The 14,924-nt window shown below is 46.6% G+C and overlaps 1 protein-coding gene across 8 annotated transcripts in view; it reads left to right on the top strand.

The window, feature by feature from the left end:
- The window catches only part of LOC139273131 (echinoderm microtubule-associated protein-like 6), an 816,712-nt gene that overhangs the window by 195,082 nt on the left and 606,706 nt on the right, over positions 1–14,924 (top strand). For 7 of the 8 annotated variants that reach the window (XM_070889552.1, XM_070889554.1, XM_070889555.1 and 4 more), the window contains 2 exons: positions 5,516–5,651; positions 6,407–6,608. In XM_070889552.1, the coding sequence (XP_070745653.1) occupies positions 5,516–5,651; positions 6,407–6,608 (338 nt within the window). Of the gene's footprint in view, positions 1–47; positions 126–5,515; positions 5,652–6,406; positions 6,609–14,924 lie in introns of those variants that run through there. The other variant, XM_070889557.1, reaches the window with a different exon arrangement.

Genomic DNA, 14,924 nt, shown 5'->3' on the forward strand with positions numbered 1-14,924 from the left:
AGTGCAGGACGCTGGCTCCACCCCTGACTCGACTGGCAACGACCGGGGAGAGGCCGGGCAACGGCCAAAGTGGGGAGGAATTTTTTTCGGCGCACTTCTGAACCGAGAAAAGCAGCGCATCTCCGGTAAGTGCGCCGAAAAAAGGGGTGGGCCAAAATTGAGCCCATAGTTGCTCGCTAGCATAACTATTGTGTTTGAAAATTAGCATTGAAGATGACACCTCAAAGTGTCACATATGTCTTGTTTTCTCAACCTGAAAGATCTCACCAATACGCTTTGGTTGAATTAAATAAACCCATGGAACTATTCGAAGAAGAGTAGAGGAGTTCTGACCAACATTTATTCTTCATTCAACACCTCCCAAAATAAATTAACTGGTCTTTTATCTCATTGCTATTTGTGGCACCTTTCTATTTGCAAATTGGCTGCTACGTTTATCTATAAAAATAACAATGGCTATTTTTCAAAATTAATTCATTAGCTGTGAAGTGCTTTGGGACATCCTGAGGATGTGAAAGGTATTACATAGAATTACATAGAATTTTACAGCACAGAAACAGGCCTTTTGGCCCAACAGGTCTCTGCAGGTGTTTGCGCTTCACACGAGCCTCCTTCCACCTTACTTCCGAGGAAAGAAGTTACTCCTGAATTGCATATTGGATTATTAGTGACGTCTTTCGGATGAGACGTTAAACCGAGGCCAAGTCTGCTCTCTCAGATGGACGTAAAAGATCCCATGGTACTATTTAGAAGAAGAGCAGGGGAGTTATCCCCGGTGTCCTGGCCAATATTTATCCTTCAATCCACATAACAAAAACAGACTACAGTGTATCTGGTAATTATCACATTGCTGTTTGTGGGGGGTTGCTGTGCGCAAGTTGGCTGCCACATTTTCCACATTACTACACTCCAAATGTACTTCACTGGCTGTAAAGCACTTTGAGACATCTGGTGGTTATGAAAGGCACTATATAAATGCAAGTCTTTCTTTTCTCATATATTTATGGCCACTAGTTTTGGACTCCCCCATAAGTGGAAACATTTTCTCTATCTCTACCCCATCGACTCCATTTGTAATTTTGAAGACCTTTATCAGGTCACCTTTCAGTCTTCTCTTTTCTAGAGAAAAGAGCCTCAACCTGTTCAGTTTTTTCTGATAGTTATACTCTCTCAGTTTTGGTATCATCCTTGTAAATCCTTTTACACTTTCTCCAGCGCTTCGATATTCTTTTTGTAACATGGAGACCAGAACTGTGCACAATACTCTGTATTCTAACCAAGGTTCTTTGTAAGCTTAACATGACTTCTCTGCTTTTGAAATCCAAATAAACCTCATCCACTGGTTCCCCCTTATCCACACTGCTCGTTACATCCTCAAAGAACTCCAGCAAATTTGTCAAACATGATTTCCCTTTCATAAAACCATGCTGACTCTGCTTGTATGAATCATGCTTTTCCAAATGTCCCGCTACTACTTCCTTAATAATGGACTCCAGCATTTTCCCAATGACAGATGTTAGGCTAACTGGTCTATAGTTTCCTGCTTTTTATCTGCCTCCTTTTTTTAAATAGGGCCGTTACATTTGCGGTTTTCCAATCTGCTGGGACCGCTCCAGAATCCAAGGAATTTTGGTAGATTACAACCAATGCATCCACTATCTCTGCAGCCACTTCTCTTAAGACCTTAGGATGTAAGCCATCAGGTCCAGGGGACTTGTCTGCCTTTAGTCCCATTATTTTACCAAGTACTACTTCATTAGTGATAGCGATTGTATCATCCTCCCTCCCTCCCTATAGCCCCTTGATTGTCCACTATTGGGATGTTTTTAGTATCTTCTACCATGAAGACTGATACAAAATATTTGTTCATCGTCTCTGCCTTTTCCCTGTTCTCCATTATTAATTCCCCAGCCTCATCCTCTAGGGGACCAACATTTACTTTAGCCACTCTTTTCCTTTTTATATATGTGTAGAAACTGTTAGGAGCTGAAATTTATAAAATCACTGCCGACTGCCGCCCACTGTCGCCGTCATTCCTCGTGAAGACCCGCCCAGTGCCACTTTTGACGCGGTCGGGGGCGGAGAGCCGCCGGGAACCGCCCGCTGACATCAGCGGGCGGCCGAGTGGTGCAACTGACCTCCTGCCTGCCGAGCTCCCATATTCATGCAGGTGGGAGTCGGCGCCAGAATGGGGGTGGACCGCTGGCTGGAGGCTGGTCTGTCTCCGACGGTAAGTATGAAGATCCTGAAAAAAAAGGTTAGTGAACATTTTAGAATTTTTTCCACAGCGACTTTCCTGGATGGGGTCCCCTGAAGGTCTTCCGATAGTTTTAAACATCTTTTCCTGATTTTTTTTTTTCCAGCTGTTTGACCCTCCCTGGGCCCGACTTCATCCTCAGTGGCACTCCCGCCTGCTGTTGTTCATTTGCCGCCAGCCGACCTTCGAGGGACTTTGGCAATGAATATCCCGCCCAAAGTACCGTTCGGTACCTCGGCGGCCATCAGCGGCACCTTGGGCAGCACTTGGGTGGGCGGAGGCCTTGACCAAATTTGACCCCTTTCTATCTGTTTTTATATTTCGTGCTAGTTTACTTTCATAATCTATCTTCCCACTCTTTATCATGTTTTTAGTCGTTCTTTACTGGCTTTTAAAAGTTTCCCAATCCTCTGGCCTCCCACTAGTCTTGGCCACATTGTATGCCCTTGTTTTCAGTTGGACACCATCCCTTATTTCCTTAGCCATGGATGATTATCCCTTCTCTTACAGTCTTTCCATCTCATTGGGATATATTTTGTTTGCAAGTTATGAAATATCTCCTTAAATGTCTGCCATTGCTCATCGACTGTCCCATATTTTAATCTATTTTCCCAGTCCACTTTGGCCAACTCTGCCCTCATACCTTTGTTGTCTCCTTTATGTAAGCTTAGGTCTGAGATCCAACTTTCTCACCCTCCAACTGAATTTGAAATTCAACCATGTTAGGGTCACTCCTTCTTAGAGGATCCTTTACTAGGAGATTATTTATTAATCCTGTCTCATTACACAGTACCAAATAATAATAACTTTTATTTATACAGCACTTTTAATGTACTAAAACGTCCCAAGGCACTTAAAGATCTAAGGTAGCCTGCTCTATGGTTGGTTCCGCAACGTACTGTTCAAGGAAATTATCCCGGATACACTCTATGAACTCTTCCTCAAGGCTACCCTGGTCAATTTGCTTTGTACAATCAATATGAAAGTTAAAATCGTCCATGATTATTGCCGTTCCTTTATTACAAGCCTCCATTATTTTTTGATTTCCGTCCAACAATGTAGCTACTGTTAGGGGACCTATAGACTACGCCCACCAGCTACTTTTTCCCCTTATTATTCCTTATCTCCACCCAAACTGATTCAGCATCTTGATCTTCTGAGCCAATATTGTTTCTCACTAATGCACTGATCTCATCTTTTATTAACAGTGCTACCCCACCTCCTTTTCCTTTCTGTCTGTCCTTCCGAATTGTCAAATATTCCATAATATTTAGTTCCCAGACCTGGTCACTTTGCAACCACGCCTCTGTAATGGCTATCAGATCATACTAATTTGTATCTATTTGTGCCATCAACTCATCTATTTTGTTATGAATGCTACATGCATTCAGATAAAAAATTGTTTTTTTTTTACCATATTTCCCTGTTTTGACCCCACTTTCTGATTCACCTTTATGTTTATACATTTTGTCCCTTCCTGGCACACTCTGGTTTTCGTTTCCCCCAGTGCCACCCTGCTCTATTGCTGCCTAATTCTTTGACTTTTTAAATTTTCGCTTCCCCCCCCCCCCACTAATTAGTTTAAAGCTACAGTCCTAGTTATTTGATTTGCCAGGACCCTAGTGGAGCCTAAGTGGAGCCCGTCCAAATGGAACAGCTCCCTCTTAGCCCAGTACTGGTACCAGTGTTCCATGAACCAAAACCCATTTCTCCCACACCAGTCTTTGAACCACGTGTTGAACTCTCTGATCTTATTTATCCGATGCAAATTTGCTTGTGGCTCAGGTAGTAATCCAGAGATTATTACCTTTGTGGTTCTGCTTTTTAATTTGGCTCCTAGCTGCTCATACTCCCTCAGCAGAACCTCTTTGTCCTATCTATATCGTTGGTACCCAAGTGGACCACAACAACAGGATCTTCCCCCTCCCATTCTAAGTTCCTCTCCAGCCTGAGGAGATGTCCTTAACCCAGGCATCGGGCAGGCAACACAGCCTTTGGGGCTCACGGTCTCGGCTGCAGAGAACCTTATCTATCCACCTAATAATACTGTCCCCTACCATTGCACGTTTCTTTTTATTCCCCCCACTTGAATGGCCCCCTGTACCACGGTACTGTGGTCAGTTTACTCATCCTCCCTGCAGTCCCTGCTCTCGTCCACTCAGGGAGTAAGAGTCTCGAACCTGTTGGACAAGAGCAAGGGCTGAGGCTCCTCCATCACTCCATCCTGAGTCCCCATACCTTCCACACTCGTAGTCACACCATCCTGTCCCTGACCACAGATCGAATTTGAATTAATTACTCTAATTGGTGTGACTAGCACCTGTGCTGGGGCAGCTTGCTGCTCTTTTATGCTCCGCTACTGCCGGTGTTGTTTTCAAACAGGTCCGGAGTGTCGGTGCTCTTATATTTTGTCGCAGTCTTCCTCAGTATTAATTATACCCATTGTTTTGGTGTCATCAGAAAATGTTTATATTATACTTCCGATTCACGAGTCCAAATCATTTTTGTAAATGATGAGCAACAGTGGTCCCAGCACTGTGGGACACCACTTCCCACCCTCTGCCAGTCTGAGTAACTATATCACTGCTAGCTATTTTCTTCTTTCTTGCATTAATTGGGTCTACATTCCCAGTATGCGAATGTGAACAAAGAAAATTTCCATATTGCAGTTCATTGTCGACACCAGGATATTTGCCGACGCTCTAAAATGGCTGTCAATCGAGGTCAACGTTGAACCCCAGCAAGGATATGGTTCAAGCTACAGAATAGATCTACTGACAACATAATTCTTCTCACATGTATAGTGTTAAAGTTTGTCAGGTAAATTCACTGATCCAGGACTGTTGGGTGGGGGAAGGGACAGAGTGTTGTGTATCTGTAAAGCATGCACTCCCATGTTCTGCCACCAGGGAGCGCATCCCCTGAAGTCCCAAGGGATCCCAGCATCCCTTGGGAGCACTGCATTTCAGCCGGCCCCTAAGGCCTGTTCCTCACTCTGGAGTGTCTTAATAAAGAATGAGGTCACTGTTACTTTAACCTCCCTGTGTGCAGTCTCATCTGCGATAGGAACACAACACAGAGGATTGATGCTGTTGTTACAGTCGTATCTTCAACCCGCGTTCCCTTTGAGCACTGCTCCTTGCTAGTAGCGTAGGATTAGTGAATTTACCTTTATGTCAAATATAGTTGTGTGATATTGCAGTTCAAGTACCTATTACATAAAGTGCCTACTCAGTTTAATTTATTTTATCTTGGTAGGCAGGCATATTCAGTATGTACGCCTGTGAAGAAGGTTTTGCTACTGGCGGGAGAGATGGCTGCATCCGACTATGGGACACTGATTTCAAACCAATCACAAAAATTGATCTTCGGGAGACTGAACAGGGATACAAAGGTATTGCATTCTTCTTTTGTGCTAAGTGCTGGTGACCCTGTGCTTTAAAATGTGACTTAAATAAATTTTCATCACTCTGAGCACATCGCACGTGATGTGCTGGGAGCCTACATGGGTCAGCGGGTCGAATATCTGGGACCAGCAACTTTAAAAGGGTTGCTGGTCTCCCTTAAAGGGAAACCGCTTCCAAAATTGAAAATAATGTCAGAAGCAAGGTGCAGAAGCAAAGCAAGAACATTTCAAGATTCTCCTTTAGAGATGTTACTGCAGGAGGCGTTACAGAAAGGGGCGCTCTGGTGCAACCTGTCCATAATTCAGCAGCAGTATTTATTTAGATATACAGAAGAGGAAATTATTTTGAGATTATGGCGAAGGCACATTGCAAGGGCAGAAAAGAAGAAAGTGCATTCCTCTAAATCTAGCCATACTATGCCTGAGTTGGCAGCACACTGGTTGACAGAAGTGAAAAAAGTTGCATTCCCCACACTGGCATTCCTCTCCTCAGTAAGAAAAAGGTAATTTCATGAATCTTTCTAAGATATTCTTTCAGGGAAGGTTCCCTCAAACACTCCTCAATGCACCGCACCTCCAAACAACGGGCACTACAGAGATAATTTAGCGGCCAGACTTGGGAAATTTTAGTCCAGCAGTTACTGTTCTATATGGATACAAGTTTCTTTTAGATATTTATCTACATAATTGTGGTGCCAAAGTTTTCCTGATCAATCACTTTGCTTTCACTTTTTTAAAAAAAGGTTTGTCTATCAGAAGTGTTTGTTGGAAAGCAGACCGTATTCTAGCAGGAACCCAGGACAGCGAAATATTTGAAGTGATGGTTCGAGAACGAGATAAACCTCTCCTGATAATGCAGGGCCACTGTGAAGGGGAGCTCTGGGGCTTGGCAGCCCATCCTAAGAAACCATTGGTTGTCACAGGCAGCGATGATCGATCTGTACGGTCAGTGTCCTTTTATACTTCGGATTTCCAGGACTTGTTTTGTCTTCCATGATGATATAGTTTTATTTATTTTTGTATTGTAACTAATATTAGGAAAGAAAGAACCATTTTCCCCACACTTATTTTCCAGTCATCCTTAATCAAAACCAAAATATCATTACAGGTATCATGTTACTCTTGCATTAACTAATTTACATAGTAAAACAATGGTATCAACATAAGGAATGCAATATTTATTGGGCTATAGAATCTTATCAATATCTAAAATATTAATTTAACAGTTTGTGTTCTGGTAGCCCAATTTCTATTATGCTTTTCAATGAAAAGAAATGGGTCATCAAATGTAGACAAGATATTGTGCTGGGGAACAAGGGGATAGAAATTATTCGTGCCCAGTTTCAAGCGTGAAGGAGATGATGCGGCTGTATCGCATGCCCAAAATGGGATGCCTAAGACCGGCCCAGAATTGGGCCTACTGGGTCGGACATCTTTCAGGCATCCTTTTGGCACGGGACGTTGGTTCCTGCTGCAAAACGGGTAAACAAGGACCAATTTCTACCCCAATTTCCAACATTGGCACCAATCAACTTTAAAAAAAAAAGTAGGATCTTGTTCAGCATTATGACACCACCAAAAACAAATGATCTGGTTATTTACTTCATTGTTGTTTTGTGGTTGAATGTACTGCTGTGTGCATATTGGCTGCCGTGTTAATCTGCATGACACCAATTACTACAATTCAAAATACTTAATTGAATGTGAAGTGCTTTGGGATGTCCTGATGTTGTGAAAGTCTCTATATAAATGCAGATTCTTTCTTGAAGAGGCATTTGCCTGGTATCTTTACAGTTACTGGACTTGTGGTACGAAGATGCTGGCCTTTAAGCGTCTGAGCACAACATTCAGTTTTGGACACAGAACCTCAGGAAATATATATTGGACACAGAACCACAGGAAATATATATTGGACACAGAACCACAGGAAATATATATTGGACACAGAACTACAGGAAATATATATTGGACACAGAACTCCAGAAGTAGCCACGCTTCCAGGCAAGCTGTTCCAATACAGGTACAACACTGGCATCTATCCGACAATTTGGGAAACTGCCTAGGTATGTCCTGTCCACAAAAAGCAGGACAAATTCAATCCGGCGATTTAACGGCCCATCAGTCTACTGTCAATCATCAGCAAAGTGATGGAAGGTGTTGTCGACTGTGCTATCAAGCGGCCTGCTCATCAATGCCCAGTTTGGGTTCCGCCAGGATCACTCGGCTCCAGACCTCATTTCAGCCTTGATCCAAACATGAACAAAAGATCTGAATTCTAGAGGTAAGGTGAATGTGACTGCCCTTGACATCAAGGCAACATTTGACCGAGTGTGGCATCAAGGAACCCTAGTAAAACTGAAGTCAATGGAATCAGGGGGAAAACACGCCATTGGCTGGAATCATGCCAAGCACAAAGGAAGATGGTTGTGGTGTTGGAGGTCAATCATCCGAGCCTCAGAACATCGCTGCAGGAGTTCCCCAGGGCAGTGTCCTAGTCCCAACCATCTTCAGCTGCTTCATCAATGACCTTCCCTCCATCATAAGGTCAGAAGTGGGGATGTTCGCCAATGATTATACAGTGTTCAGTGCCATTTGTAACTCCTCAGATAATGAAACAGTCTGTGCCCGCATGCAGCAAAACCTGGATGACATTCAGGCGAGGGCTAATAAGTGACAAGTAACATTGGCGCCACTCAAGTGCCAGGCAATGACTATCTCCTACAAGCGAGAGTCTAACCACTGCCCCTTGACATTCAAAGGCATTACCATTACCGGAACCCCACCATCAACATCCTGGGGTCACCAGAAACTTAACTGAACCAGCCACATAAATACTGTGGCAACATGAACTGGTCAGAGGCTGGGTATTCTGCGGCAAGTGTCTCACCTCCTGACTCCTCAAAGCTTTTCCACCATCTCGAAGGCATAAGTCAGGAGTGTGATGGAAGACTTTCCACTTACCTGATTGAGTGCAGCTCCAACAACACTCAAGAAGCCCGACACCATCCAGGATAAAGCAACCCGCTTGATTGGCACCCCATCAACCACCTTAAACATTTTCTCCCTCCACCACTGGTATACCGTGGCTGCAGTGTGTATCGACTACAAGTTGCACTGCAGCAACTCGCCAAGGCTTCTTCGACAGCACATCCAAAACCTACCACCTAGAAGGACAAGAGCAGCAGGCGCATAGGAACCCCATCACGACCATGTTCCCCTCCAAGTCACACACTATCCTGACTTGGAAATATGTCGCTGTTCCTTCATTGTCACTGGGGTCAAAATCCTGGAACTCCTTCCCTAACAGCACTGTTGGGAGTATGTTCACCACATACACTCCAGCAGTTCACGAAGGTGGCTCACCACCACTATAAATTGGGGTTACCTCCACTTCCTTTCTGGGGTGGGATCGGGCTGCACAGCTCAGCAGTGCTCAGCACTGGGCCATGTCGTGCTGCCACATACAAGGGGCTCTTCCTGACTTAAAGAGAAGGGCCCAAGCTGTATACTCTGCATATTGAGAACTCATCTACCTGGACCACCAGGGAGTGGGGGTGGCGCGCGATCAGCCCGGCACTCAAACAGATTGTTGGGTTAAGGAATCGTGGCACTGACCCCACGTTCAAAGTGGCACTAGAATTGATAAGAAAATGGAAGTTTTTTTCAGGAGCAGCCAGCCCCCTCCCCTTTAAATTTTGCCCCGGTAGTGACCGGTTGTTATCACTCAGCACAGTTTCAGGGGGCGAAACCCAATTCAGGTGCTGGGGCGATGTGCACGGTGATGGCTTCATGATCTTCGAGCGCAGGAGATCGGGGTGCAACGCCATAGCGCCGGAATAAACTCTCGCCAAATTTAGCGGGAGTCGATAATGGTGCCACGCCCGGTCATAAAATCATTTGTGCTAACGGTCGGCGCAAATGACCCCAATTTCTCCCCTTTTGTCTGTCTTTTGTGTACCTTTTCCTACTCTAGTGCTCCTATGAAGTTCTTCCCCAGAAGCTGCTGCATGACTGGTGGAAGGCTGCTGTCTTTCAGTGAAGGAGACTGCAGATGGCCTTGCAGGACGACCTCGAGCAGCTCTGGGCCTAGAAGGTCTGCTTGTAGACAGCACCACCATGGCATGGGCGGCAGCAGTCTGGTCTGGCTGGCTGTCGAACAAGAGCACTGGTGGAGTGACAGCGGTGGAAGAAGGAGTGCTGTCATCCTGAGAGAGGACAACAGGTTCTTGCTCCACGGAGCCACTGGCACTCCCCAGGGTGCCTCAACATTCATAGCCATCCATTGGGGGACAGATTGCTGGAGTACTGTCAGACCCTGGAAGCTCCTTTCCACACTCGTAAATCCAGCCACAATGGCAGCAGTCTGAGCTTCCACTGTAGCACTGAGACGTTGGGTGGCTGGGTCCACAAGGAGGTCCCAATCATTTCCATCCTGGAAATCACAGGCTCCAAGGTCCACGCAAAACCCTGTACTATGTTGGATCCAGACTCCTCCATGCTCCTTGTGACAAGAGGCACCAAGCATTTCTGTGTGCATTCTCATCACCCTTCTTCTGAAGGCCATCCCATCAAGGTCATCATCTGTGCCTTGTGCAGCAGAACCCGAATGCGAACTTGCCCTCCGGGGAGTTGACACCGAGCTATCTATTCCCCCTAGCCTGCCTGCAGCCCACTTATGCCCGGTGACTCACCGAATGCAGATCCCACCTCTGTACTGTCAGATGCAGTGCCTGTGTGTCGTCGTCTTCTCAAAAGGTCCTCTTCCATCACTTCAGGGACAGACTGGGCTGCTGACAGTTCTTAAGTATCTGGAAAGAGAAATACCCAAAGGTCGGGTTGTGGTAAGGGAAGGTAGGGAAGCAAGATATTCATACATACACCACCAGCAGCTTGTAAGTGAGAAGAGATTGTGGGATGAGGGGGAAGTGAGATGTGAGAAGGTTTAGGTGTGAGCATACCGTAATCATCAGCAATGCTTTCAACTTCCCTGCTCGCCACGGACTCTGTGACTGCTCCTCCAATTATTTTGAGAACTGCTTCCTCCAGTCTGGCTTCCCCCTCCACCTGTCTGCTGGTGCTCCCGGTGGTTGTGTGCTATCTTTGCCTGAAAGAGAAAGGGAAGTGTGTCAGTGAGTGTGCTGCAATGTGCATACCAAATAAAAGATTCTGTGCCAAAATTGGCCCTTTCTATAAGAGCCGTGGCCACCTGAAAGCAGCGGCCACAGGTCAGTAAGCACTTCCATATGCCTGCAAGGTACCCATAGCATTTATGGCACTGATGGCATGCCCTCTCAGATGGGGTAGGGGTGTACCTTGCCTCGGTGTAAATGGGCCCAGGGATGAGAAGGGACTGAATTGAAAAACTTTAAATGCCCCGTTACACCGTTAGCATTGCTGGACTCTAGGGTCGCATAGATATCCCTAGTGCCCAGCATTCATGCATGCAAATGTTGTGAAATATATGACATGCCAAGTTCTCATTACTCTTCCCACCCCTCAAAAATGCTAGTGGTAATTGTGCCTACCCGAACGAGCACTGATGCTGTTGAGGGTTCTTGCATTACATTGCTTTTGCGCTCGCAGAGCCTTGGAGTTTTGGGCTTGTGATTTTGTTATTTTCCTCTTGTGTGACGAGATATTTTTCCTTTAGAGAGCACCTTTTGTGATTGCAGTATTTGAACGCAGCCAGCAAAGTTTGTGGGCATAATGCCAAGAGCAAAATAACAATTTGCAGTGGTGTAGCAAATTGCAAACTCTGCCAAAATACCACCATCAGTTGTTGTGAAATATGTGACATGCCAACTTCTCATTACTCTTCCCACCCCTCAAAGAAATTCAATGACCTATGTCGGGTGGTTAAAGTGGGTTTAAGCTTCCACACCTCCTCCATGCCAGCCCCTCAAACTCTCTCTGCGCACACTGTGCAAACCACCATTACCCACCACTCAACCACCAAGCAGTTGCAGATACTCACACTCGCATCCTCATCTCACGCCTTGCCTCCATTCATACCTATTCAATCATATCTTCCACATACATTGCTGGACTCTTACTCACTCCAGTTCCTTTCTTTTGCAGGCCAAGATGGCACATAACAGACGGGAGAAACAAAGGACTGGTGGAGGGCACCCTGATCTGTGACCCCTCTCCGACATTGAGGAGCAAGTGCTGCAGCTCATGAGGCCGCAGGTGGTGAGCGTCATGGCCGGCAGAGACGTCGACCCCGACGGGCAACAACGGTATCTTTATCCCCTCTCCTTCTCTCATACCACTTCCCCGCCGCCCCACTCCCCCACACCAGAATGCGTTATCACTTTCCAGCTCGTCATACTGTCTGCATTTCTTGCTCCATTCCTGCCTCACTGCCCTAACTTTAATGCAAGTGTTGTGCCACTTATGCTTTCAGATAACAAGGCAGAAGCTGTGCAGCCTGCACCTGAGCCCCCCCCCCCAAAAGATTTTGGAGGGAGAGGAAGAGGAGGAGGAGGAGAAACTGAGCACTGCATCATTGCATCTCTCACCTGCAAGCACTAGCTCAGAGACTGGCACTACACGTTCCTTAGAGTTTAGGTTAATAGAGGGGTCTGCACTGGGTGATGCAGCGGGGCCTAGCAGGCTGCAGCAAGGCCAAGGGGAAAGGGAACCACGGGAGCCATCTCCCTGGAGACGAGTTGCATGTGAGTTCTTCTGCACTGAGGACCTCGATAGGTGGTACGGAACGTGGAGGAGTTCGCCTCCAGCATTGCAGAGAGCTCTGCGCACACCATGGAGCCCATCATTGCCAGTCTGCAGATGATGGTGGACTCCCAGAGAGACCATGCGGATCCAGACCTCATGATGGTGTCATAGGCGACGTGGCAGCTTCCATTGCAGCACAGGCGGAAGCAACTCATCGTCTCAGTGCTGTAATGCAGACAGTGGTTGCTACACAACATGTTAGTGCTGTCATGCAGAGAGTGAGTGCTGGCATCGAGTCCCAAGCTGCTCTTGTGCAGTCTCAGCTTGATGCCATGCGTGCTCTGACTGGTGTCGTGCAGTCAATGACTGCTGGCATCCAGTCTCAGACTGCTCTCACGCAGTCTCAGCTGAATGCCACGTGTGCTCTGACTGCTGGCCTCACCGCTGGGTCCATTACAGTCCACCGGGGATTTCACAGTGTCGCAGCAGGCCACCAAACTGTTCTCCACCAGACTGGTGGGAATGTTGAGGTGCTGCCCTGCGGGAGTGGCAGTGGGTCAGTTAAGCAGGAACCTGCTGTCCTCTCTCAGGATGACAGCATTTTTGAGCCCACCATTGCCACTCTGCCATCGCTGGCTGTTACCCATCCAGCCCAGACTACCGCCACCCAACTTGAGGTGGTGTAGCCTGTTGCCGGGCCTTCTAGGCCCAGAGCTGATCGAGGATGTCTTGCAAGGACATCTGTAGTCTCTGGCCCTGACACACAGCAGCCTTCCACCAGCCTTGCTGCAGCCGCAGGGGACACACTGCGGAGGAGCACTAGATTATTTAAAACAAAGAGGGGATATAAGGAAATGCACAAGGATAATTAGTTAATGACCCTAAAATTCCGATGTCCCGGGTCCGTGCAAAGTTTCTACGGATCCGGGAAGGCATTGGAAAAGCCGGGTTTCAGTGCGCAATGCGCATGTGCTGAAAACATGCTTTTCCGATCTGTCAAGTTTCTGGCTAGACAGATCATCTGCAGATCGGGAGCGAGGACACTTGCAGGGCAAGATTTCCGATATTTACGCATATCTTTCCCAGCGAATGTCCTCAAAAATCTTGCGTCTGAAAAAGCAGGCATATAGCCTACTCTTACAGGTGCAAGTGTTTAAAAATACACAAACATTTTAAAATAAAGTTATAAAAACACATTTTATTGTTTAAAAACCCTCCCCACTATGGTAAGTTTATTTTAAGGCACCTTTAAAAAAAAGTCGAGAAAATATATTTTTTTGTAAGAACTTTAATTTAAATGATTATTAAATATGTAGTGTATTTTTCTATTTTTTATTCGTGTTTTGTGTGTTTGGGGGGGGTTTCTCATTCATAATAATGGGAACTCTAACTCATGGAGTTCCCATTATTATGAATGAGAAAATACTGTACCTTGATTGGCTGCCCAGAACCATGTGACCACAGTTCCAGCCCTGCGGACACTCCGATGCGTAGGAGTGAACGCCTCGGGTTTGGAAGTTCGAACGGGCGCAGCAGGAACAAGTAGGTGCGCATCTTTTTTAACGTTTTCAGTCGATTGCCTGCAGGAAGACCTCGATCGGAATTTCAGGCCAATTACATTATGTAAGCCTTTCTTGTTATTATGATATCAATTTTTGTTGGAATGCTTAATCATTACTGTTGTTTCTCATTTCAGTTTTGTGGCTTTGCAATGGAAGGGAAACTGGATTTAGTCATGGGGCTGTCCAGAGGAACTGGGAAGTGGAATGGAATTCACTGGAACCGAAGTCTGATGAAACAGTCGCACGCCTCCCTTGCAGCAACGCGAGGGCCTCACGGCCTCCTCTGTCGCTCATATTGCTGCTCCTGCTCCTCTTCCCCCTCCTCCTGCCCTTCCTCCTTCTACTCCTTCTCAGTTGGTGCGGCTATGCATGGTGGCAATGGCTGTGCCCTCATTATGGCGAGGTTGTGCAGCGTGCAGCAGACAACGACGAATAGGGACACCCGCTCAGGCGAGTAATGCAGGACTCCTCCTGAGCAGTCAAGGCAGCAGTACCGTTGCTTCAGCACTCCGATGGTCTGCTCGATGATGTTCCTGGTGGCGGCATGGCTCTCATTGTATGAGAGCTGGGCAAGAATGTTGGGGTTGCGGAGGGGAGTCATGAGCCAGGTGGATAGCGGATAGCTCTTGTCTCCGAGCAGCCAGCCGCAAGCTTCTTTTGAGGACTGGATCCGAGCTGGCACACAGGTCTGGTGCAGGATGAAGGCATCCTGGCAGGATAGTGGGCATTGATGCTGAGTATTCTACATCTGTGGTCACACACCAACTGCACATTCAGTGAGTGGAAGCCTTGCAGTTACGGAAGATCTCAGAATTGTGATGCGATGTACTCAAAGCGACGTGGGTGCAGCCAGTGGCACCCTGCATCATGGGGAAGCCTGCTATCCTGGAAAAACCACATGCACACTCGTGCTGCTTCTCCCTTGTCATGGGGAAGGAGATGTAGTCCCTCCTCCTTCTGTGACCTTGCAGATGGAGCAATGGACGGCAAACTGCGAGATGTTAGAGATGTCTCCTGTTGC

This window comes from Pristiophorus japonicus, chromosome 9 (assembly GCF_044704955.1).
Source record: "Pristiophorus japonicus isolate sPriJap1 chromosome 9, sPriJap1.hap1, whole genome shotgun sequence".
NCBI lineage: Eukaryota > Metazoa > Chordata > Chondrichthyes > Pristiophoridae > Pristiophorus > Pristiophorus japonicus.